This window comes from Mastigoproctus giganteus, chromosome 9 (genome assembly GCF_048544385.1).
Source record: "Mastigoproctus giganteus isolate SK-2022 chromosome 9, ASM4854438v1, whole genome shotgun sequence".
In the NCBI taxonomy this organism is placed as follows: Eukaryota; Metazoa; Arthropoda; class Arachnida; order Uropygi; family Thelyphonidae; genus Mastigoproctus; species Mastigoproctus giganteus.
This window is the reverse complement of record NC_143583.1, coordinates 112,833,692-112,857,785: the sequence shown is the minus strand read 5'-3', so window position 1 is coordinate 112,857,785 and position 24,094 is coordinate 112,833,692. Positions and strand designations below refer to the sequence as shown.

At 37.5% G+C, this 24,094-nt stretch overlaps 1 protein-coding gene across 1 annotated transcript in view; it reads left to right on the top strand.

The window, feature by feature from the left end:
* The window catches only part of LOC150080650 (insulin-like peptide receptor), a 514,932-nt gene that overhangs the window by 173,238 nt on the left and 317,600 nt on the right, over positions 1–24,094 (top strand). The window contains 2 exon segments of the mRNA XM_090381758.1: positions 1,770–2,309; positions 20,456–20,634. Coding sequence (XP_090237884.1) covers positions 1,770–2,309; positions 20,456–20,634 — 719 coding nt within the window.

Below are 24,094 nucleotides of genomic sequence, written 5' to 3'. Positions count from 1 at the left end.
TATACACAGGTTTTGGTTAGGTTAGACTTACTTATAATTTATACTGGTAGGTGGGGATTATAGACAAGTACCACTTTAATCTATATATTAAATTAATGATTACCAGCATACTGAAACAACACAAATTGAAAAAAGCAAAAGACATGATTAATTACTGGTTCACTCTTCAATTTATGGGATTCAGAATGTGAACAAAGCTCTACAGGATAAACAGTGTAAAGTTTTCACAAATGAAGTCTTTGATATTTATTAATTTTTTTTACCTGAACAGTTAAAAAAGGATAAAGTTTGCTGTATCGACATTGAATAAGAAATAGTTACTAAATACTCTCCAGATAACTTTAATTTTCTTGCTGCCCATGAAAGGTGGATATGTTTCGTTCGACTATTATTATTTTCTCCTTTTGCTTTTTACCTTTGTCCAAAGTCACACTAGTCCTTGCAAAATACAAACCACAGTGATTGTATAACAAAGAATTGGCAGTTCAGTCATGTTAGACTGTCATGTAAAATATTAATTGCCAATAACAGATTTCTTAGTTTCATAGGCAACCAGGCAACAGCATTTCTTGAACCTTCTGTGTATACACTTCCATATTAAGAACACACACACACACACACACACACATTTTTTAAAACCTGTATTAATTCATGCACTGTATATTTTAAATTGTATTGTTTTATGTATTATAATGACAGCCTTTTACAGTGCAACAGAGACAGACTACCTTTGAATATATTATTATTTCTTTGATCTGTTAAGTTTTTCTTGCAGTAAATTCATAGCTTCAGTTTGCTACAAACAAAGACATTTCAAATTTGTACTTTAGTATTTCAGGACCATAATTTACTTCTATTCTATTAATGACCTAGAATGGACAGTAAATTCACTAATAAAGCAACAAATAAAATGAATATCCTAGAAGTGGTGTGCAGTTTGGATAAACCATAAATTACACAGTTTCCAGGAAAATTCCATGCATAGATTTAAACCTTTGACCTTGGAGGCGCACAATTCACAAAATGAAACTACTGTAACAACACTGGAAAAATTAATCAATAAATGAATTTATTTATCCAATATACATACAAATTATATGGAGTTGCTTAAATGATTTTCATTTATGTAATGCTACATAATTTGCTTAACTAATTCTCACAAAACAATCATTTCTTAATTGTAACTGATTTTGTTATATCTTCATTATGGTTCTGAGATCCTTTCTTATTTCAATTGATTCCTAAGCTGGAGTTTAACATATTAACTTTTGCCATATCTGGATATATTATTATTATCACCAGCCATATGGTGCAAGGAAGCCTGAGGCTTATGCTGCACCAGCCAAAAAAAAATAATTTCTGCATTTCCCCCGAGAAAGAGAGAGAGAGAGAAGTAGAAAGGAACCACCAAGAAAGAGAAGAATGATGATATCCAGCTCGGGACCCTGGGTGTACTGAGCCCATACTCACCAGATGTGAGCTCCTGGGGAAATCCCCCCCCCCCCTTTTGTATTCAAGGTGATAGGGTGAGAGGTCCACAAACTACTGAGTTATGTTTATCCAGCTTCCACCTATTGTCAATATTGATACTAGTTGATTAAGATAATTATAGAATGGAGAACTTTTCACATTATTCACATTTCAATTTTGCAATAATGTATGTATCAACTTTCTGTGCATGTATTGTATATAAGTTTACACATGTGGTAATAAGGTAAATTTAATATATATTTTTAACTTATTGTTTTTCCTCCTGCTTTCTTTTGTAGTGTGTGGAAACATTGACATTCGCAACTCTGTTAAGAACTTTAAAAAACTGGAGAACTGTACAGTTATTGAAGGCTTTCTTCAGATCCTGCTAATTGATAATGGAGTTCCAAAAGATTATGAAAATGTATCTTTTCCACATTTAAAAGAAATTTCTGGCTATTTGCTGTTATACAGAGCTTCAGGACTTCAATCTCTTGTAAAGCTTTTTCCGAACCTTGCAGTTATTCGAGGCACCATGTTGTTTCATAACTATGCATTTGTTGTATTTGAAATGCTACAACTGCATGAGATTGGATTGCATGGCTTTACAGACATCTTGAGAGGGTCAGTGAGGATTGAAAAAAATCCAAGCCTTTGCTATGTCGATACTATAGACTGGGACAGAATTGCAAGAGGTGGAAGAGGTGGCCATTTTATCAAGGAGAACAAGCCTGTTGAGCAGTGTCCTAATACTTGTCCAAGTGATGGATCTTGCCATGCTATTGGAAAGTTTGGTAGTAAGTTTGGATTGTGTTGGAATTCTCATCATTGTCAAAAAGGTAATAACTAGTTCAACGTAGTTCTCTTGGCATAAACTTGTCATATACCATAAAAGTAATTTAATTCTATAATAGCTTCCATATTGTAATCTTGAAACATTTCATAAACTAAAATGTGTGCGCATCAATGGTAAATCCTGATACATGCTACTGTCAACAACCAGTTACTAAATCATCTTTTTATAAATAAAAATCAATTTTTAGCTTTTGTTATTGAATATATTTTAAAAAATTCTGTCATTACTATTTAAAATAAATTTCAGTTCTAAATTTTCCAATAGTTGCCGTGCTGGTAATACTAAAAATTCTAGTTTTAAAAGATTTCAGAATCCATTTTTTATGAAAAATTTTCTTTGGCATATATTTTTCGAAACTGAAATTCTCCTCTCTTAAAAAAAATGACTGCTAAGAAAATCTTGTTAGCATAAATAATTTGAATATTATTTAAAAATTTATCAAAATGTTTGTTTCCCTATTCTGTATGACTGAAGTTTGGAGAATCTTCTTGTAAAAATCTTAAATCTAGCTTTGACTTTGATAAATTCGAAAAAAAAAAAAAAAAAAAAGTATTCTCTTTCTCCTGTACTGTGAAGATACCATTAGCCATTGCTTTATACCACATGATATGTGGCATAAAGCAGTGGCTAAGTCATATCTTGAATTGTGTTAGAATTATTCTTACAGTTATTTATTTATTTTTTACAGCAAATAAGCAACTAATATTATTATTTAGCTTATATTTCTGTGTTATCAGTACCTCTACATAGTTTGTACAACTGCTGTTGTTTTGCAACCCATACAGGGACTAATATTAACTATTTACTAAAAGTAAGAACAGGTGCACTAAGAGTAACAACTGATGCATGTACTTGCATATACACCAATGCTAGGAGCATAGCAAATATATTTGATGAATTTGAAGTGCTGGTCAAGCCATCAAATGTAGACATTGTTGGGATATCAGCAGTGTGGTATTACTAAGATATAAGGGATGCAAAATTCAAATATGGGTAGTACAGAGTGTACAGAAATGCCAGCAGGGTAGGAGTGGGTTGGAGTTATGCTCTTAATTAAGAAGCACATAAAATCTAAAGCAGTGCATCCAGCAGTCAGTTTGGTGTGACAGAAGCACTGGGAAAGTAAAATTGAGAATAGTAGTGTGTTATAAGCCTAATGATTCTGATGAGTGCAATGAACAACTGTACAAAGAAATAGAGTGGGCCAGTAAATCCGAATTCCTTATAATGGAGGATTTTAACTTTCCAGATATTGACTGGAACTTGTGGGTTGGTCACTCACACACTAGCAAGACTTTTGTGGATTTACTGGATGACTGTTTTTCACAGCATCATGTTAGAGAGGCAACAAGACGGAGTAATACTCTTGATCTGATTATGAGCAGTGATTATTCATGCATAAAGAATCTACAGATAAAAGAACCACTAGGTGTCAGTGAATGCATTGTATTGATGTGGGATTTACTTAAAGGTGTAGGCGCCTCCGTGGGCAGGAGCAGCAGTGCGTAGCACACGTTTCTTGATTAGACCGGGGTTCGAGCCCGTAACCACCAAATACAGAGGATGTGGAATGGTCAGGGAATGACCACCGCATATCACCGGAGCAATATGGCCTTAGTTGCTAATGCTCCTAAAAACCAAATAACAACAACAACTTAAAGATATCAAGGGTAAAGTTAAGCATTTTACTTTTGTAAAGGCGACTACAGTGGTCTCAGACAGGTTTTAAATTCTATATAGTGAGACTAATTGATTATGTTACCATCGGAAAATTCTAAATGGGAAACATTCACGGAATTAAACATAGAACCAACTAGGCTTTTTGTACCAAGTAAGAAATACTGTTTAAGGTTTAAGCTTCAATGGATGTAAGATGAGCTAATGAGTCATGTGACAGAAGTAAAATGCATGGGATGTATATAAATTATCAGGCGACAGAGAAACCCATAATGAATATGAACTAGTCTGTAATCAAGTACAAGGGAGGTTAGGCAAGCAAATGCAGATTACAAGAAATCTTTGGCAAAGGATGCAAAGAAAAACAGCAAAGATTTCTTTCCTTATGCAAACACTAGAAGGAGAAGGAAGGGGATGAATCAAATTAGTTCATTTGGACTATGTATATAAAGTGCTTAGCATCATAATACACAGCCATTTCTGTATAAACAGAAAATTTTTAAGGTGGCATCGTTTTAGGTTATATCTCATATTGTGAATACCTTCACAACGAGTTGCCATGATATTGCACTACTTCGAATAAGTAACGCTTCACCTAAGGAGAAGACTAGTGTTACTTATTCTCAGATAGGTACCACCACCCAGACAGTATTCACAATATGAGATATAACCTAAAACGATGCCACCTTAAAAATTTTCTGTTTATACAGAAATGGCTGTGTATTATGATGCTAAGCACTTTATATACATAGTCTAAATTTGTTCGCAGCTTGAGGCTCTAGCCCTAAATGCGCATTAGTTCATTTGATATTGATGATTTGACTTTTGATGATCTGCCCGGTTTGCTGTCAAATTGAATGAGTATTTTACATCTACATTTATATGTGAGGGACACTTTAGGGAAGTGGATGCTGTAAGTTTATCAAACTCTTTACAGGGAGCTAAATGATTTTGTAATAACTGAGAGGAAAGTGGAAGAGAAATTATTGAAGTTAAACATAAGAAAGGCATCTGGAATGGATAAGATCTGTCCAATTATATTAAGGGAGGCAGTAAAGGAAGTTAGAAAATCCTTAGCCACAATTATTAGAGCATCCTTGGATTCAGGGGAGGTTGCCATAGACTGGAGATGTGTGAATGTATCCCCAATTCACAAAGGGAGCTAAAAGGGTGAAAGTGAGTAATTACAGACCTGTTAGTTTTTAACTTCTGTTTCCGGGAAAATAATGGAGTCACTGGTAAAAGAAGTAATGAGGACCATCTACACGAGACTGCATTTATATTTCAGACACAGCATGGGTTGGTTAAGGGGAAATCTTGTCTGACCAATTTGATTGGATACTACGATGCTGTCACAAAGGAATTGTATGCAAAAAATAATTTTGATGTCATATACCTGATTTCAGGAAAGCTTTTGATAGTGTTGCACATAAAATACTGCTGTACAAATTGGAACAAAGTGGCATTAAGAGAAATTTGCAGCTATGGATAAAGGGATGGTTGAGTGGGAGACAACAGCGTGGCAATCAATAGACATTGCTCTTCATGGATTAATGTTATTATTGAGTCCCCCAGGGTTTGGTGTTGGGCCCACTGTTGAATTATATATTTATTAATGATATTGATGAAGGTATATCAGGCTTCATGTCCAAGTTTGCAGATGATACAAAGGTCGGCAGGGTTGTTATTGACAATAATGACAGTATGTTACTGCAACAGGATCTAGATAAGTTGGGCAGATGGGCTAAGAAGTGGAAACTGAAGTTTAACCTTGACAAATGCAAAGTACTGCATATGGGTAGAAGTAACCCCAGAGAAACGTACCAACTGTGTGGTACTACACTTAAGGTGGTAGAAAATGAAAGAGACCTGGGAGTAATTGTGCAGTCAGATATGAAGTTTTCTGAGCAATGCAGACAGGCTGCCAGGGCAGGTCATGGGGTTTTGTCAATGATATATAGGAATTTTGCTAGCAGGGAAAAGGAGGTGATTATCCCTCTGTATAAGGCAATGGTCAGGCCACGCCTTGAGTACTGCGTACAGGTCTGGAGGCCTCATTTTAGGAAGGATGTAGATTTACTTGAGCGTGTACAGAGAAGGGCAACAAGATTGGTGAGGGGAATGAAGGGATCCTCTTATCAAGAGAGGCTTAAGTTCTGCAAATTGCAGTGGCTGGAGACTAGGCACCTGTGCGGTGATCTGATTGAGGTGTATAAGGCCTTGAATGGGTTGAGCATGCTGAATTCTGATGGGATCATTCCACTTGTTCAGATTACGAGCCTAAGGGGGCATAAATTCAAATTACGAAAGGACAGACGTAGAATAGATGTGCGGAAATTTGCCTTTATCCAGTGGGTGGTTGATTGCTGGAACTGATTTCCATAATTTTTTGTGGAAACTGATAGCTTAAATAAATTTAAGGAAGAACTAGATAAACTGTTGGTAGGGAATGGTTGTGTGAGATGGGAAAGTTTTTTTTTTTTTTTTTTTTTAGCTGATACTCTATAAGCTTGCTTTCTTACATCATTTGCCACTACCAATGCTAATATCATTAACAAACTATGTGCTATTTACTATGTTGTTGGTTGGAAACCATTGATAATGAATACTGTTGTTGCCCACTGTCAAAAGTAGTAGTAATAATGGCAAATGATGCAAATAAGCATGCTTATATAGTATCAGCCAAAAAAAAGTTCACCCATCTGTACCCTCCAAGAATTTGTCTAGTTTTTCATTGAATTTATTCAACCTATGCCAACAATCAACCAACTGCTGACTGAAGGCAAACCTGCACATCTGTCCTGCAACCATCCTTCCTCAACTTGAATCTGTGCCCCCTCGTGTGTAGTGTCAGAAAGTGGAAAAATACCATTTAACATTCAGCTTGCTCAATTCAGTTAAGGCTTTAAATACCTCAATGAGATCTCCCCCACCCCATGTGCCTGATCTCGAGTCATTGCAGCTTGCTGTAGTGAAGCCACTCTTACCTAGAAAGGCTTCAGTTCCTTTTGTTCCCTTCATCAATCTGGTTGCCCTTCTCTGCACTCATTCCAGGAGATCTACTCCTTCCTAAAGTGAGGCCTCCCAACCTGTATACAATATTCAAGATGCAACCTAACCATGGCCCTATACAAAAAGATAATCACCTCATTATCCCTGCTTGTAAAATTTTTATATATCAATGACAATATCTCATGAGCTGTCCTTGCTGCATGTCTGCACTGCTCAGAGAATTTCATGTCTGAATGCACAATTATCCCTAGGTCTTTTTCATTCTCCACTACCCTGAGTGTAGTACCACACAGTTGATAAGTTACTCTGAGGTTACTGCTGCCCATGTATAGTGCAGCAGTAACCATTTGTCAATGTTGAACTTTATCTGCTATTTCTCAGGCCATCGCCCCAATTTTCCTAGATTTTGTTGCAGTAGCTCACACTGATGACTGTCTTTAACCACCCTGCCAACCTTTGTATCATCTGCAAACTTAGACATTAAGCCTGATGTACCTCATCAGTATCATTGATAAATATTGAAAACAACAATGGTACCAGCACTGAACCCTGGGTAATCCCATTAATAACATTAGTCCATGAAGAGCAGTGCCAATTGATAACCACTCTTTGGCTTCTTCCACTTAAACATCCCTTTATCCATAGCAGTAACTTGCATTTAAGACAAGACCACTCCTTGACAGATCCTTGCTGTGATTGCAATCTATTTGCATGCTTGTCTAAATGGCCCTGCATTACTTCTTTAAACCATGTTTCTGTTATTTTTCCTGGAACAGACATTAATCTAACAGGTCTGTAATTACTCAAGTTGCTTTTTGATAATACCCTTTTATGAATTGGGGATATTTTTGCACTTCTTCAGTCCATAGGGGACCTCCTATGAATCCAAGGATGATCTCTTAATTATGGCTAAGGGTTTGCTTCCTCCCTTAATATAATTGAAAAAATTCCATCTGCCCCAGGTGCCTTTTTTTTTTATGTCCATCCTCAACAATTTCTCCTCCACTTTCCTTTCAGTCATCAAAGTCATTTAGCTCCTCGTTAGAGTTTGATAAACTTCTGGCATCCCCTACACTTAAGAATTGTGAATATAGTAGTAAAACAGCTATTCCATTTGTCTGCAACCTGAGCATGGTCATCAACAGTTAACCCATAAACATCAAATGGCCCAATATGATTCAGTCTCTTCCTTCTACTGTTAAGCAAAGAAGTCTTTGCATTATTTGCTAGAGACTTCTTATAATATAATCTGCCCTAGGCCTCTGTATCATTTGATAATTGTTATGCATCCCACGTACTTTTCTTCTCTGCAACGTGTCTCATTAGTTCATCTGAACCCTCCATGTAGGTCTAAGCTTATTTCTTTGTTGGTATTAAAAGCCTAGTAGCTTCTTTGATTACTTCCCTGAATACTTCCCATTTTGAATTTGCTGTTGGCAGCATCATGAGTTGGTCTCACTGCCACAATTTAAAAACTGCCTGAGACTTCTATATTCACTCTTGAAAAAGCCTTTCCCTTTACTCTTGATAGTAGTTATGTTTTTAATTGAATTCCACATTAATACACTGTGATCACTGCCACTCAGTGGGTCTTTTATCTGCAGATTCTTAATGCATAAAGAATCACTGCTGATAACCAGATCAAGAGTATTGCTTCCTCTTGTTGCCTCTCTAACATGCTGCTGTAGGAAACAGTCATTCAAGAAATCTACAAAAGTCTTGCTAATGTGTGAGTGACCAATCCACAAATTCCAGTCAACATCTGGAAAGTTAAAATTCGCTCATTATTAGACAGTTTAATTGTTCACCCACTCTATTTCCCCATATAGCTGTTTGGTGTACTTGTCACAGTCATTAGGCCTATAAAACACTCCTACTCTCAATTTTTTTTTTATCCCTAGTATTTATATCACACCAAACTGACTCGACATTTCACTCGTTGCCTTAGTCAACTGGATGCACTGCCTTAGATTAAAAATTCTTCTAAACTAAAATCATAACCCATCCACCCTTCCTGTATACATTGTACTCCCCATATCCAAATTCAGCATACCATTATGTCTGAGTGTCACCCCGTCTCCACTATTCCTGTAATGGCTGCATTTGACGACTTAATCAGTACTTCAAATTTATTTACAATGCTCCTAGCATTGGTGTACATGCATGTGTTCTTACTCTTAGTTACCCTAATACAGCCCATGTATTCATTTGTTCCACGATGATCCACAGCAGGATCTGAAATCCCAGACACCTGACTTTCCAGGCTACTGCATGAACCAATAGTAGCAATGCATGAATCACTTTCATCTCTACCTGTGGCTCTAGTTAGACTATTAGTCTGTATCCCCCCAAGCTATATTTTCCAACCCACCTCTCACTACCTTGATTGCATCAGCAAATATTCTTGAGGTGTATCTTTAAAAATTTACAAAATGTCTTAAAAGAACATGATCTTCATGAAAAAAATATAGTTGGTTGTACTTTTGAAGATGATGCAAATACATTTGGGCAATATAATTGACCAATATATGACCAGTGTTTGGTCTCGCATGCACACACACATGCGCGCGTACGCACACACACACACACACACACACACACACACACACACACACACACACACACACACACACACACACTGTTATGTACATATTTTAAATGTAATTGCATGTGGTAGTATGCGGTCATGTGTAAAACTAAAATCATATTTCGGGTTAATTAATAAAATAGCATGTTTTTTTTTTTTTCTGAATCCTATAAAAGATTTTCTATTTAGGAAAACTGCAGTAAAAAAAAAAGTAATAAAGTAAAAAGACTTAAAAAGATTGCTAAGAGAAGATGTTGGAGCAAAAGTAATACAATTTGTAATTTTTTGGCAGTTTCAAAATGAAAAAAAATTTGATTTATTCCACAGTTCTGGAAGTATTACAAGAAATATCGAATAGTACCAATTTTGACAAAAAGACGTGCTCAGAAGCAGCTCCATTCAGAAAATATTTTGTAAATATGAAACTGTTTTGCTTTCCTTTACTTTATTACAATTATTTGAAAGTTTAACACCAGCATCTAATTACAGTCGAACTTGGTTATAACAAGCATGGAAATAACGAGATCACTGCTGTAACGAGCAAAAAGCCATAATGTTTTTAATTTACATGTATTCCCATACAATCGTTCACTGTTATAACTAGTGTACTACACAGATATACCGAAAAAATTTGGTAATTATGCAAGCATTCTTAATTGCTGGGGTAGTCACAAAAACCCAATTCTTGGAATAGACGAAAATGAAAAGGGTGACTTAGCATTATGACCACCTGCATTGGATTAGTGGCCGGTTTATGAACTTGTCTTCCAGGGACAGGGCTATACAATAGTCCGCTTTTCGCATTACCCTATTTACATTCGCATTACCCTATTTATATTCGCATTACCCTAAATGTCTTGTATTCATCGAACATAAATTTATTTCGGGACGTCTAAGAACTTTGTATGCATTTTGGGACTTCTAAGAACGTTGTATGCATTTCGGGACTTTTAGGAACGTTGTATGCATTTCAAGACTTCTAAGAACTTTGTATGCAGATCACTTTATCATTTTAAAGAAAATCACTTTATCATTTTAAAGTAAAGTAAAGAAAAAGTCGAAATTATTCGTGAGTTAGAATGTTGAGCAAAAAACATTGAAGTGTGTAAAAAGTTTTCTTTGTCCTCTTCAAGTGTATTGAGAGGAATAAAGATGTTTACATATCGGCACTGGAAAAGAACATAACTGAAAAAAAAATTTAGAAAGTGCGAGGTTACAAATGTTGAGGAAGCATTGCTTCAGTGGTTCACCACACGAAGAAGTGCTGGATTTTCAATAGATGGTCCAGTCTTGAAGGCTCAAGCGGAAAAATTTGCTAAACAATTTGGATGTGACGATTTTGTGTGTAACAACAGTTGGCTGGATTGATTTAAAAACCGACATAACATCGTCTATGCAAAAATTAGGAGATTCTCGATCTGCAGATCCAATAATGGCAAAATGAATGGATTGACCGTGTTTGGTCAGAAATCAGGAAAGATTTCAATGACAAAGACATCTACATCAGTTGTGCTACTGCAATATATATAGATTTGCTTGAGTGTGTACAGAGAAGGGCAACAAGATTGGTGAGGGGAATGAAGGGATCCTCTTACCAAGAGAGGCTTAAATTCTGCAAATTGCAGTGGCTGGAGACTAGGCACCTGTGCAGTGATCTGATTGAGGGTGTATAAGGCCTTGAATGGGTTGAGCACGCTGAATTCTGATGGGATCCTTCTGCTTGTTCAGATTACAAACCTAAGGGGGCATAAATTCAAATTAAGAAAAGATAGATGTAGAATAGATGTGCAGAAATTTGCCTTTTTTTTTTTGGTTGATGCTATGTAATCTTCTTTTTTGGATCATATGCCTCTATTAATGCTAATAATGTTCAAGGTTTAAGCCTAAATGGATGTCAGATGACCTAATGCGACTCATGGCAGAGAAGAAAAATGCATCGGATACATATAAATTATCAGAAGCTTAAGTAGATATAACCTAGTCCTTAATAAAGTCAGAAAGTAGGTTAGGTGAGCGAAGACAGATTACAAGAAATCTTTGGCAAAGGACGCAAAGAAAAACTGCAGAGTCTTCTGTACTTATATAAACTTTAGAAGGAAGGGATTGAATCGGATTGGTCCACGTGTTGAAGGTTTGACTGTTGATAATCCTGCTCAGATAGTTGACAAACTGAATGAGTATTTTGCCTCTACATTCACACATGAGGAATTCTGTAGGACAGTAGAGGACAGAAGCTTATTCTAACAGTGAGCTTAATGATTTTGTAATAACTGAGAGCAAAGTGGAGGAGAAATTGTTGAAGTTAAACATAAGAAAGTCACATGGGGTGGATGGGATCTATCCATTATATTAAAGGAGGCGGCAAAGGAAGTAACTAAACCATTAGCCATAATTACGAGAGCATCCTTGGAATCAAGGGTGTTCCCCACAGACTGGAGATGTGGAAATGTATCCCGAATTCATAAAGGGGGATCAAAGGGTGACACGAGTAATTACAGACCTGTTAGTTTAACTTTTGTTCTGGGAAAAACAATGGAGTCCCGGGTCAAGGAAGCATTGCAGGATCATCTAAACAAGACTGCAGTTAATAATTCAGAGACAGCATGGGTGTTTTAAAGGGAAGTCTTGTCTAAACAATTTGATTGGATACTATGATGTAGTCACAAAGGAACTGGATGCAAAAAATGGTTTTGATATCATATACTTGGATTTCAGGAAAGCTTTTGATATTATTGCACATGGAAGACTACTGTACAAATTGGAGCAGTATGGCATTATTATTATTATTAGCCATATGGTGTAAGGAAACCTGAGGCTTATGCTGCACCAGCCAAAAAAAAAATTCTCACGTTACCCTGAGAGACAGACAGACAGAAAGAAAGAAAAGTAGAAGGGGATCACCAAGAAAACAAGAAAGAGAAGAATGATGATAACAAGCTCAGGTCAAGTTGCTACAATGGATAGAAGGGTGGTTGAGCGAGAGAAGTCAGAGAGTGGTAATCAATGGACACTGCTCTTTGTGGACTAATGTTATTAGTGGAGTTCCCCAATGTTTGGTTTTGGGCCCATTGTTGTTTTGTCTAATTTATCAATGATATTGATGAAGGTATATCAATCAGGCTTAATGGCCATGATTGCAGATGATACAATGGTTAGCAGGGTTGTTAATGACAGTATGCTACTGCAACAGGATCTAGATAAGTTGGGCAGATGGGCTGAGAAGTGGCAACTGAAGTTTAACATTGACAAATGCAAAGTATTGTATATAGTTAGAAGTAACCCCAGAGAAACGTACCAACTGTGTGTTACTATACTCAGGGTGAAAAATGCTATACTCGGGTGAAAAATGCCTTGGGCTAATTGTGCAGTCAGATATGAAATTTTCTGTGCAGTGCAGAAAGGCTGCCAGAGCAGGTTATGTGGTCTTGCAAATGATATAAACAATTTTGCTAGTAGATATAAGCAGGTGATTATCTCTTTGTATAAGGCTATGGTCAGGCCTTGCCTTGAGTATTGCGTACAGGTCTTGATACTTTATTTTAGGAAGAAGTTGCTAGAACAATTACAGAGAACGACAATATGTTTGTTGAGGGAACAGAGGGGTACTCTTACCAAGAAAGGCTTAAGTTCAGCAAATTGCAGCATCTGGAGACTAAGCACGTGTGAGCTGATCTGATTGAGGTGTATAAGGCCTTGAATGGGTTGAGCAGGCTCAGTGCTGATGGGATTCTTTCTCTTGCTCAAATTACAAACCTGAGGGGGCATAAATTCAAATTGAAGGAAGACAGCTGTAGAATAGATGTGTGGAAATGTGCCTTCAGCCAGTGCGTAGTTGATTGCTGGAACAAACTTCAATCTGTCGTTGTGGAACTTGATAGCTTAAATAAATTGAAGGAAGAATTGGACGAACTTTTTAGAGCAAATAGATGTGTAAAATGTTTTTTTTTTGCGGTTGTTGTATAAGCTTGCTTTCTTGCGTCATGCCTCTGCTAATATCCTAATTGGCTTGTATCCAAATCTTCAGGTTCATTTTCTGCCTTCACCAAAGCTTGCAACGATTGTAAATCAGTTATTAATCAGTCCAAACTAGATTTCGAACAGACTAAGAGTAGAAAACTTCCTTCTTGTCCAAATGGTAGCTTAGCATTCTGGTCTCTTGCCAAAGCTATTGGCTGCAACTTTTGCCCATCTCTGTTCCCACCTCTGTCAAAACCAGATGGTTCTAGTGCCAATTCAGCCATGGGTAATGTTGATCTGCTAACATCCTATTTTCTTCTAACTCGTGTATTAATGATCTTGGTAAACCACCTTCCTCCATTCCCAACACGCTCTATTCAGTGTCTTCAGATGGATTTTGACAAATCTTGATGCTAAGAAAGCTCCAGGTCCTGATGGTATTATTCAACTTGTTCTCAAAACTTGTGCCCCTGAACTTACTCCTGTTTTGTGTTGCATTTTTACACTTTCTTATTCCAAAGGTGTTTTTCCTTCTGGTTGGAAATTTGCTCATATCCAGCCAGTTCTTAAAAATGGTAACAAGGCCCTCCCATCCAGTTATCACTCCATTACAATTACTTCTACTTTTTCTAATGTAATGGAGAAATCAATTAACCAACCAACTCTGAAACTGTCTAGAAACCTTCCCTCTGATCAACAGTCACCAGTACTGATTCTGTCAATGTCGATCCACTTGTGATATTCTGGCTCATCTTGCCCGTCTATAGACAAATTCAATGGAAAAGTTTGGTGAAACTCAAGAACGTGCTCTTGACATTTCAAAAGCTTTTGATCGTGTTTGGCATAAATGTCTAAGCTTCTATCTAATGATTTGCCAACTGTTTTTTGTAATTAAGTATCCAGTTTTATTTCTGACCATTCACTGTGGGTGATGGTACCTGGCTCTCTGTCTTCCAACTTCTTCACGAATGCTGGTGTTGTCCAAGGTTCAGTTCTCTCCCTCTCTCTCTTTACCTCTTCTATATTAATGACATTCTTACACTGACTGGAAATCTTATTCATAGTTTTGCCGATGATAGCACATTGCATTCAACCTTCCAGTTTGAGAAATCTTGTTCTGCTCAAACAGCTTCAACTTCTTGAATATCGACTATCAATTCCTTAAATGCTGATCTATAGGTAATTCTCCAGTGGGGTAAAGATAACTTAGTTGATTTCAATCCATCTAAAACTCGGTCCTGTTTTATATCTCACAAATCAATTCTTCTGCTCCAATGCTTGTCATTGATGACACTCTGATTTCTAGGCAAGATCATATATCACTATTGGAGATTACCCTGACTTCTGATCTCTCTTGGTATAAGCACATTAGAAATGTTGCTTCCTCTGCATCTAAAAAAACTGATGGTTTTTTTTTTTTTTTTCCCTTTTTGCTCTCTGCATTACTTTCTGCGAAACAGCTGTTCATTCTTTTCATATCTCAAATCCTCCCTATGATGGATTTTTGTTCCCACATCTGGAGTGGTGCCCCAAAACCTCTCTCAGGCTTCTAGATTCCATTCAAAAGAGGGCAGTTATGTTAATTAATAATCCACATTGTTTCTGCTGTATGCTTTTTCTATATGGACTTCCATGGGCACTTCTAAATTTGATTCTATAATTCCCTCTCTCTCTCTCTCTCTCTCTCTCTCTCTCTCTCTCTCTCTCTCTTTCTCTTTCAAAGCCCGAACAAGAGCAGCAACCAGCCAACATCCATTTACTGTCCCAATTCAAACTCACAGAACCAACTTTTCTTCTACCTCATTTATTCATTCAACTTTTATTTTCGGGAACAACCTTCCTTCATATGTGTTTCCCGAAAATTACAATCTACAGAAGTTCAAGTCTAATGTCAACAAATATCTTCTTTCATTTTCTCAACCTCCGATCCATGCACAGTACTAAGGACTATAGATTCTAATATTTCTTGTGTTTGGGGTTTTAATTAGGAAAATGAAATTCACTCAATGGTTGCTTATCCAGAGTTTTTTTTTATTGATTATCATCATAGATACTTGTTTCAATTAATTAACTTTTAATAAATAACACAACTTTTTGTAAACACTTTTAGTAATTAACTTTTCATAAAAAATAAATATAAACTGCTTTGTTTAGAGCATTTCATTTCATTATGGATAATGAGGAATTTTGCTCACAGCTGGTATGTCATGGATTTCTCTGGGCTTTGCATAAAACTTCCCCAAATCATCTCCACTGTGGCCTTACTGATTTCTGTTTGACACTACCTCATCCAGAATGATCGCACAAACAGGCATCCTTTATGAAGTTTCTGTGCTACTGCATAATTGGCTTCTTTTTAAACGGTGTTCTAAATTTATATATCAGTGGTGGCAGCTTGTTGCAGCCCATCTTGGGGTTAATCAATTCTGTCATGATTACAGTTTTGCAATTGTGCTGCTATCTACTGCAGGCTGAAATTTTCTGGTTGATGAATAAAAACTTAAACATATCCTCTATTGCTTTTGGTTTCAGGTATGCATCATGTATCTGATTCACACAATAATGTTTTTGTTTTTTAAAGGAAGTTTTTGGATTTGGAAAATCCTAATGGGTTACTGGTCAAAAATATCTGTACAGTTCTTTGGTAGAATTCCCCCCTCCCAAAGATAATGTATTACATATCTGTTCCCACACATTTTTCTTAAATGTATATACCACAAACAGATTTCTGTATTCTGACAGTACTGTAGCAAATATACTGAATCCTGTATACTTGCTACCTACAGTACTATATTTTATTATTATTATTTTTTTAAATTCTGGATACAGCATTTTTCAGTTTGGCTGTTTATTACCCTTGCTAAGTAATGTGCAACAGTTGAACTGTATTGGACAGCCCAAATAAGTTTGTAAGCATTCCTTACTAGCAGTGGTAAACATATTAATGACACATTATGCCATCTGAGTCTGTGAATAATTCATGGCCATTGCAAGTCTAAATTAGTTTTACTGCAGCGACCTTGACCTTCACTTGCCTTCATTGCAAGTGCCTATTGACCAGTTACCATTTAAAGTGTCCCATCAAGGGAGGTTGGAAGTACCAAAAGAACATTAAAGTGTCCGTGTCCATGTTAGAGTATGTCCGTTTTGGAGAGGTTGTCTATCATGTAATTTCTAATACTTCGGATTGGGACGACCCAAGTGTGAGTATCCACAACATGTTAGAAATGTCCCTTTTAGAGAGGTGTCTGTTAAAGCAGGTTTCATTGTACAAAATATTGATAATATTTTCATGTGCCAGAGTAAAGGTGAACATTAGCTTTATAATCCTCTTGTATCCTTATCTAATGTAGTTTTTCCTCTTTAGTAGTAGTAGTAGTAGTGGCACGTGATGCAAGAAAGCAAGTGTATGAGCTTATGCAGCATCAGCCAAAAACAAAAAAAAAAAAAAAATCACACCATTCCCTCCAAATGCCTGGCCAGTTCCTCCTTAAATTTATTTAACCTATCAACTTCCACAACGACAGATGGAAGTTTGTTCCAGCAATTAACCACCCGCTGGCTAAAGGCAAATTTCCGCACATCTATTCTACATCTGTCCTTTCTTAATTTGAACTTATGTCCCCGTAGGTTTGTAATCTGAACAAGTGGAAGGATCCCATCAGAATTCAGCGTGCTCAACCCATTCAAGGCCTTATAGACCTCAATCAGATCACCGCGCAGGTGCCTAGTCTCCAGCCACTGCAATTTGCAGAACTTAAGCCTCTCTTGGTAAGAGGATCCCTTCATTCCCCTCACCAATTGTATTGCTCTTCTCTGTACACGCTCAAGCAAATCTACATCCTTCCTAAAATGAGGCCTCCAGACCTGTACGCAGTACTCAAGGCGTGGCCTGACCATTGCCTTATACAGAGGGACAATCACCTCCTTTTCCCTGCTAGCAAAATTCCTATATATCATTGACAAAACCCCATGACCTGCCCTAGCAGCCTGTCTGCATTGCTCAGAAAACTTCATATCTGACTGCACAATTACTCCCAGATCTTTTTCATTTTCTACCACCTTAAGTGTAGTACCACACAGTTGGTACGTTTCTCTGGGGTTACTTCTACCCATATGCAGTACTTTGCATTTGTCAAGGTTAAACTTCAGTTGCCACTTCTTAGCCCATCTGCCCAAATTATCTAGATCCTGTTGCAGTAGCACACTGCCATTACTGTCATTAACAACCCTGCCAACCTTTGTGTCATCTGCAAACTTGGACATTAAGCCTGATATACCTTCATCAATATCATTGATAAATACACAAAACAACAGTGGACCCAACACCGAACCCTGTGGGACTCCACTAATAACATTAGTCCACGAAGAGCAGCACCCATTGATTACCACCCTCTGTCTTCTCCCACTTAACCATCCTTTTATCCATTGTAGCAACTTACCCTTAATACCATTCTGCTCCAATTTGTACAGTAGTCTTCCATGTGCAACAGTGTCAAAAGCTTTCCTGAAATCCAAGTATATGATATCAAAATTATTTTTTGCATCCAGTTCCTTTGTGACCACATCATAATAACCAATCAAATTTGTCAGACAAGACTTTCCCTTAACAAACCCATGCTGTGTCTGAATTATTGCTGCAGTCTTGTCTAGATGATCCTGCAATGCATCTTTAACCAGTGACTCCATTATTTTACCCGGAACAGAAGTTAAACTAACTGGTCTGTAATTACTCGTGTCACCCTTCGATCCACCTTTGTGAATTGGGGATACATTTGCACATCTCCAGTCTGTGGGAACCTCTCCTGAGTCCAAGGATGCTCTCATAATTATGGCTAAGGGTTTGCTTAGTTGCTTTGCCGCCTCCTTTAAAATAACTGGATAGATCCCATCCACCCCAGGTGCCTTTCTTATGTTTAACTTCAACAATTTCTCCTCCACTTTGCTCTCAGTTATTACAAAATCATTAAGCACACTGCTACAATTTGATAACCTTCTTCCATTTTCAAACTGTAATAATTCCTCACGTGTGAATGTAGATGCAAAATACTCATTCAATTTGTTTGCTATCTGAGCAGGATCATCAACAATCGAACCATCGATGTCAAGTGGACCAATCAGATTCATCCCCTTCCTTTTAGAGTTTATATAAGTAAAGAAATCCTTGCTGTTTTTCTTAGCATCTTTTGTCAAAGATTTCTCGTAATCCGCCTTCACCTGCCGAACCTCCTTTGTGACCTGATTACAGAGTAGCTGATATCTGCCACAGGCTTCTGCGTCGCCTGATAATTTATATGCATCCCATGCATTTTTCTTCTCTGTCACGAGTGTCATTAGTTCATTTGACAACCATTTAGGCCTAAACCTTGAACAATATTTCTTAATCGGTATGAAAAGTCTAGTAGCTTCCACGATTATTTTCTTGAATGCTTCCCACTTAGAATTTACTGTTTGTAACATCGTCAGTTGATCCCACTGTACAGAATTTAAAAACTGTCTGAGACCACTGTACTCTCCTTTACGGAAGCAAAAACCCTTTCCTTTACCCCTGATGGTAGTTACCTCTTTGAGTAAATCCCACTTCAGCACACTGTGATCACTGCCACCTAGTGGTTCCTTTATCTGCAAATTCTTAATACACGAATGATCACTGCTGATAACCAGATCAAGAGTGTTACTTTCTCTGGTTGCCTCTCGAACATGCTGCTGCAGAAAACAATCATCCAATAAATCCACAAAAGTCTGACTGGTGTGTGAGTGACCAACCCACAAGTTCCAGTCAATATCTGGGAAGTTAAAATCCCCCATTATAAGACATTCTGATTTACTGGCCCACTCTATTTCTCTGTACAATTGTTCATTGTACTCATTCAAGTCATTAGGCCTATAACACACTCCTACTCTTATTTTTGCTTTCGCAGTGCTTATCTCACACCAAACTGACTCAACAGAGCACTGTTCATCTGTATTAACTGGGTGCACTTCCTTTGATTTTATGTTTTTCTTAATTAACAGCATAACACCCCCTCCCTTTCTGTCCTGTCTATCTTTTCTGCACACATTGTACTCCCCAAATTCCAGTTCTGCATTCCTTATATCTTTGTGACACCACGTCTCTGCTATCCCAACAATATCCGCCTTTGATGTCTTGACCAACACTTCAAATTTATCAAATTTATTTACTATACTTCTAGCATTGGTATACATGCAAGCATACATGCTTCTATGCCTATTCCTTGTTACCCTAACACATCCCATATACCCAACTATTCCATTATGACTGCCATCCGTCCCTGAAACCCCCAACACCCCTCGCTCCAGGTCGCTTCTTATTCTAATAGAAGTTGTGCAAGAATCACCTTCACCTCTGCCTGCGGTTACTGTTAAACTATTAGTCTTTGTATCCCCCCAAACTAGCAGTTTTCCGACCCACCTAACACTGCCTCGATAGCATCAGCAAATATTCTTGCACCCTTTCTATTTAACTGTATGCCATCCCTGTAGAAGCAATCTCTCCTGTTAACAAGTACAGTCCAGGCTGAAAAAAATTCTACCCCTTGAGCCTTGCACAATCTTTCCAAGGCCGAATTGATCGACAAGGCTCTCATCATGTACTCCCTCCTATCGTGTCTGGGCAGAATTGCAGACACTTTCAAATTCAACCCTATTTCACGGCTTTTTTTCAACAGTGACCTGTACTTTTTGAGTAATTCCGCCGGTCTTTAATATCTTGTTTTCCCCAAAGGGAAAAACTAATCTTCATATACATTAAAACATTATTTGAAATATATGAATTTTTTACATAAACTATCCTAGCTGATAGCTTTTTGTTTGTAAGCTCTTTCCCCTTATAAAGTATATTTTTATAATTTCATATATTTGAAATTTTATTATAGTTTGCTCTGAAGAATGTGAACACAGAAATTTAACTTGTTCAAGGCCTAGTAGTAGTTCCTGTTGCCATCCCGAATGCCTTGGTGGTTGCACGGGTATGTCTCCATCTGATTGTCTTGTTTGTCGGCATGTTGTTTATCAAGGAAGGTGCTTAAGAAAATGCCCCATAAATACTTATGAGGTAGGGCAAAATATTTCTGAAAAATAAGCCGATAGTTTTGTTTCACCATCCATTTAAATGTCATATAAGTGTCTGTAATTTTGAGATTAAAATTTTATTATTCAATAAAAATGATAACTTGGAACAAAATAAAGAAGTGCGTTATTATTATGGAGATGTGCATATACACCTAACTTAGTGTCAACATCCACTTATTTGTGTATAATTACATAATTTTAAATAAATTCTGCTAACAGAACCGTTTTTAGGCCTGTTTGCATATACACCGATGAGCCAAAACATTATGACCAGCGAGTCATTATGCAAATCAAAGGAACTGCGGGTGAATTACGGCACATGCGCGGTCGGGACGTGGTATAAAAACACCTGACAGTGAGCTTCATTAATCAGTGTTACCCTTGTTCTGCAGATGGGAAAGGCAGCGGACTTAAGCGAGTTTGACAAAGGCCAAATTGTAATGGACAGATGACTGGGTCAGAGCATATCTGAAATGGCATGGCTGGTGGGGTGCTCACGGTCAGCTGTGGTTAGTATCTACTGAAAGTGGTCTGAGGAGGGAAACCCACGAACCGCTGGCGAGACATTGGCCAACTACTGCTCATCGATGCTCGAGGTGAGCGAAGGCTCTCCCGGATGGTGTATGGCAACAGAAGGGACTGTGGTGCAACTCGCTGGTAATTGGAATGTTGGTGACGGGAGTAATGTGTCACAACACAAAGTACATCGAACCCTGCTGAAAATGGGGCTGCGTAGCTGCAGGCTGCTCTGAGTGACCTTGCTAACCACGGTTCACCAGCAACAGCACCTACATTGGGCATGTAAGCATCAAAACTGAGTGATTGGAAGAAGGTCATCTGGTCAGATGAATCACGTTTCCTGTTGCACCATGTGGACGGCTGGGTGCGTGTGCGTACCCAGCCGTCCACATGGGTTGTTTCCTGGGGAAGTGATTGTGCCTAGATGCACCGTGGAACGAAAACAAGCCGGTGGTGGCAGTGTCCTGCTTTGGGCAATGTTCTGCTGGGATATCCTGAGTCCAGTCATCCATGTGCCAGGCACTCTGATGTCTACCACCTACCTAAATATCATTGCTAACCAGGAACACCCTTTAATGGCAACGGTCTTCCTCTCTGGCAGTGCTGTCTTTCAGCAGGATAATGCGCCATCCCACACCGCCCGGATTGTTCGAGACTGGTTTGCAGAACACGAGGAAGACTTCCAGGTATTGCCCTGGCCTCCAAATTCCCCCAGACATCAATCCCATCAAGCATCTGTGGTTTGTGTTGGAACAGCAACTCTGATCTGCGGCGTCTCAACCACGGACCTTACAGGAGTTAAAGGATCTGTTGGTTACGTGTTGGTACCAGATACCACAAGACATTTAGAAATCTTGTAGCGTCCATGCCTCGCTGGGTACGGGCTGTTTTGGCTGCACTTGGAAGACCAACATCATATTAGGTAGGTGGTCATAATGTTTTGGCGCATCGGTGTATATAGTTGGGTTAAACTTTGATTTGCCAGGGCTACCTAAACAGCAACTTTCCTTCTATGGCTATTCTCTTGTGAAACTGGTGGGGAGGTTCTGAATGTTCTGCCCTGCCCAAATGAAAAGAAGCTTCATCTGAAAAGCAGGTGTTGTGTAATGCTATATTCCCCCCCCCCCCCCATTTAGTGAATTGTCTTCTCTCTGTTTATCATTTTCAGGAAGGTTTTGCAGAACTGTAATTTTGTATAGGAACATTTTCAAATCCTATTGAGGTATTCTTTGAATAGAATTCCAAGATATTAAGGTCATAATCTGCTGTTGTTATTGACTTTCCTGGACTGCACTACATCGCAACTAGCAGGATTTCAACGTTTTCTGTAGAATGAATGCTGGTAATTCATGGTTTTTTCCCCTTTACGCAGCCTTTCTCTTCAAACTGCTGGGATAAATGAAGTATTGTGTTTCTTACAGATACCCAGTGAGTTTCAAGGAAAACCCAAAATCTCATCCATGTGTCATTTATGCTCTTGTTTCACCAAAAAAAAAAAAGAAAAAACACAGTTTTAGTCTTCTTAATTGTAAGGCATGACTTTTCTGCTAATTTGCTTTATGATGGGAGCACATGGGATTCACATGCATGGAAAGTGCTGTGACTTATTGCTGCTCTTATCAAATTTCCCAGAAACTACTGCTACAACTTTAAATGAAATTCAACTAATAGTTCAGTTTTAATTGAGGATATAAGTGTGTCAACATTTTGTGCATCACCCTCTCTTTAGCCAAACTCTGTGAGAGGTCAGCTAGATGTATCGTGTGCATCTTTTAATTTAATACTTCAAATTTATAGTTTTCTAATACAAAGTACTATCATAACTGTTAACTGTCGTAGCTGGATTTACACCGAAGGTCTAGTTTCTTTCTACCCATTCTCCTACTCACCATCTTAATATAGTTCCCCTTCCATATTTTTGACAAAAAAAAAAAAAAAAAGCAATGATTAACCACAGCTTCTCCGTTAAATTCGAAATATTTAAAAAAAAAATTGAAATTTATGCATGAAATTTCAGTGTTGTTCTCTAATTAATAAATTGGTCATTAAGTGTGCTAGTCTTGTTGCATAAAATGTGTTAGAACATGTGCAAAATTGAATATTAGATATACTGCAACTTTAAACTGTATTTTCTCTGTATGTGTGGTGTGAAACTGAATTTGATTTAGTAACATCTGTCAGTAATATGTCAGAGAAATACAATTAGTGTTTAGAAGATGTATCCGAGATGTTCTGTCTATGGTAAAAAAAGTGGAAAAAGTAGCACATATGCTTAAGTACTATATATAAATATGATTTTTCAGTCTCAAATGGCAGAAAATATGATATCAGATTTTTGCAAACAATTAAGAATAAGAATATGTGAAAATAGATGTTGTGTTTCAAAGTAAAGATGATACTATCATATGTGCTGAATGCTTATTTGCATCATTTATCGTAGAGCATGATGTTCCTGAGTGCTATGCTGATCGTACAAGCACAATATTCAGAGTGTTGTTTCTTGATTATGAGGAGGAGTAAAAAAAGAACAGAAGAATTATCATTGTTAATTAAACTGGACAGAGAAATAAGAGGTAGTGATGGCTTTGGAAAATGTACCATTTTTGATTGCTACTCCTTTTCTAATAACAAATAAAAAAATCATCAAAAAAGAAAGAAGCAAAAAGCTTTGTTTTTTTTTTAATCATTGAAGACAAAGAAATTATTTTTAATGAAAAAAGAAAGGATTGATGTACAATTGTTCTTAGGTGGGAAACTGACAAGTGAAAAAGTTAACTTGAAGTATAACAGCAAATTATTTCAAGTCATTCTTGCCATTTTAATAATTTCTCATAGCAGTGTGAGAGGATATTCAGCCAGATGAAAATATCAAATATCAGTTCAGATCTACTCTCTCTCTCTCTAATAAAACTAGAAATGCTATT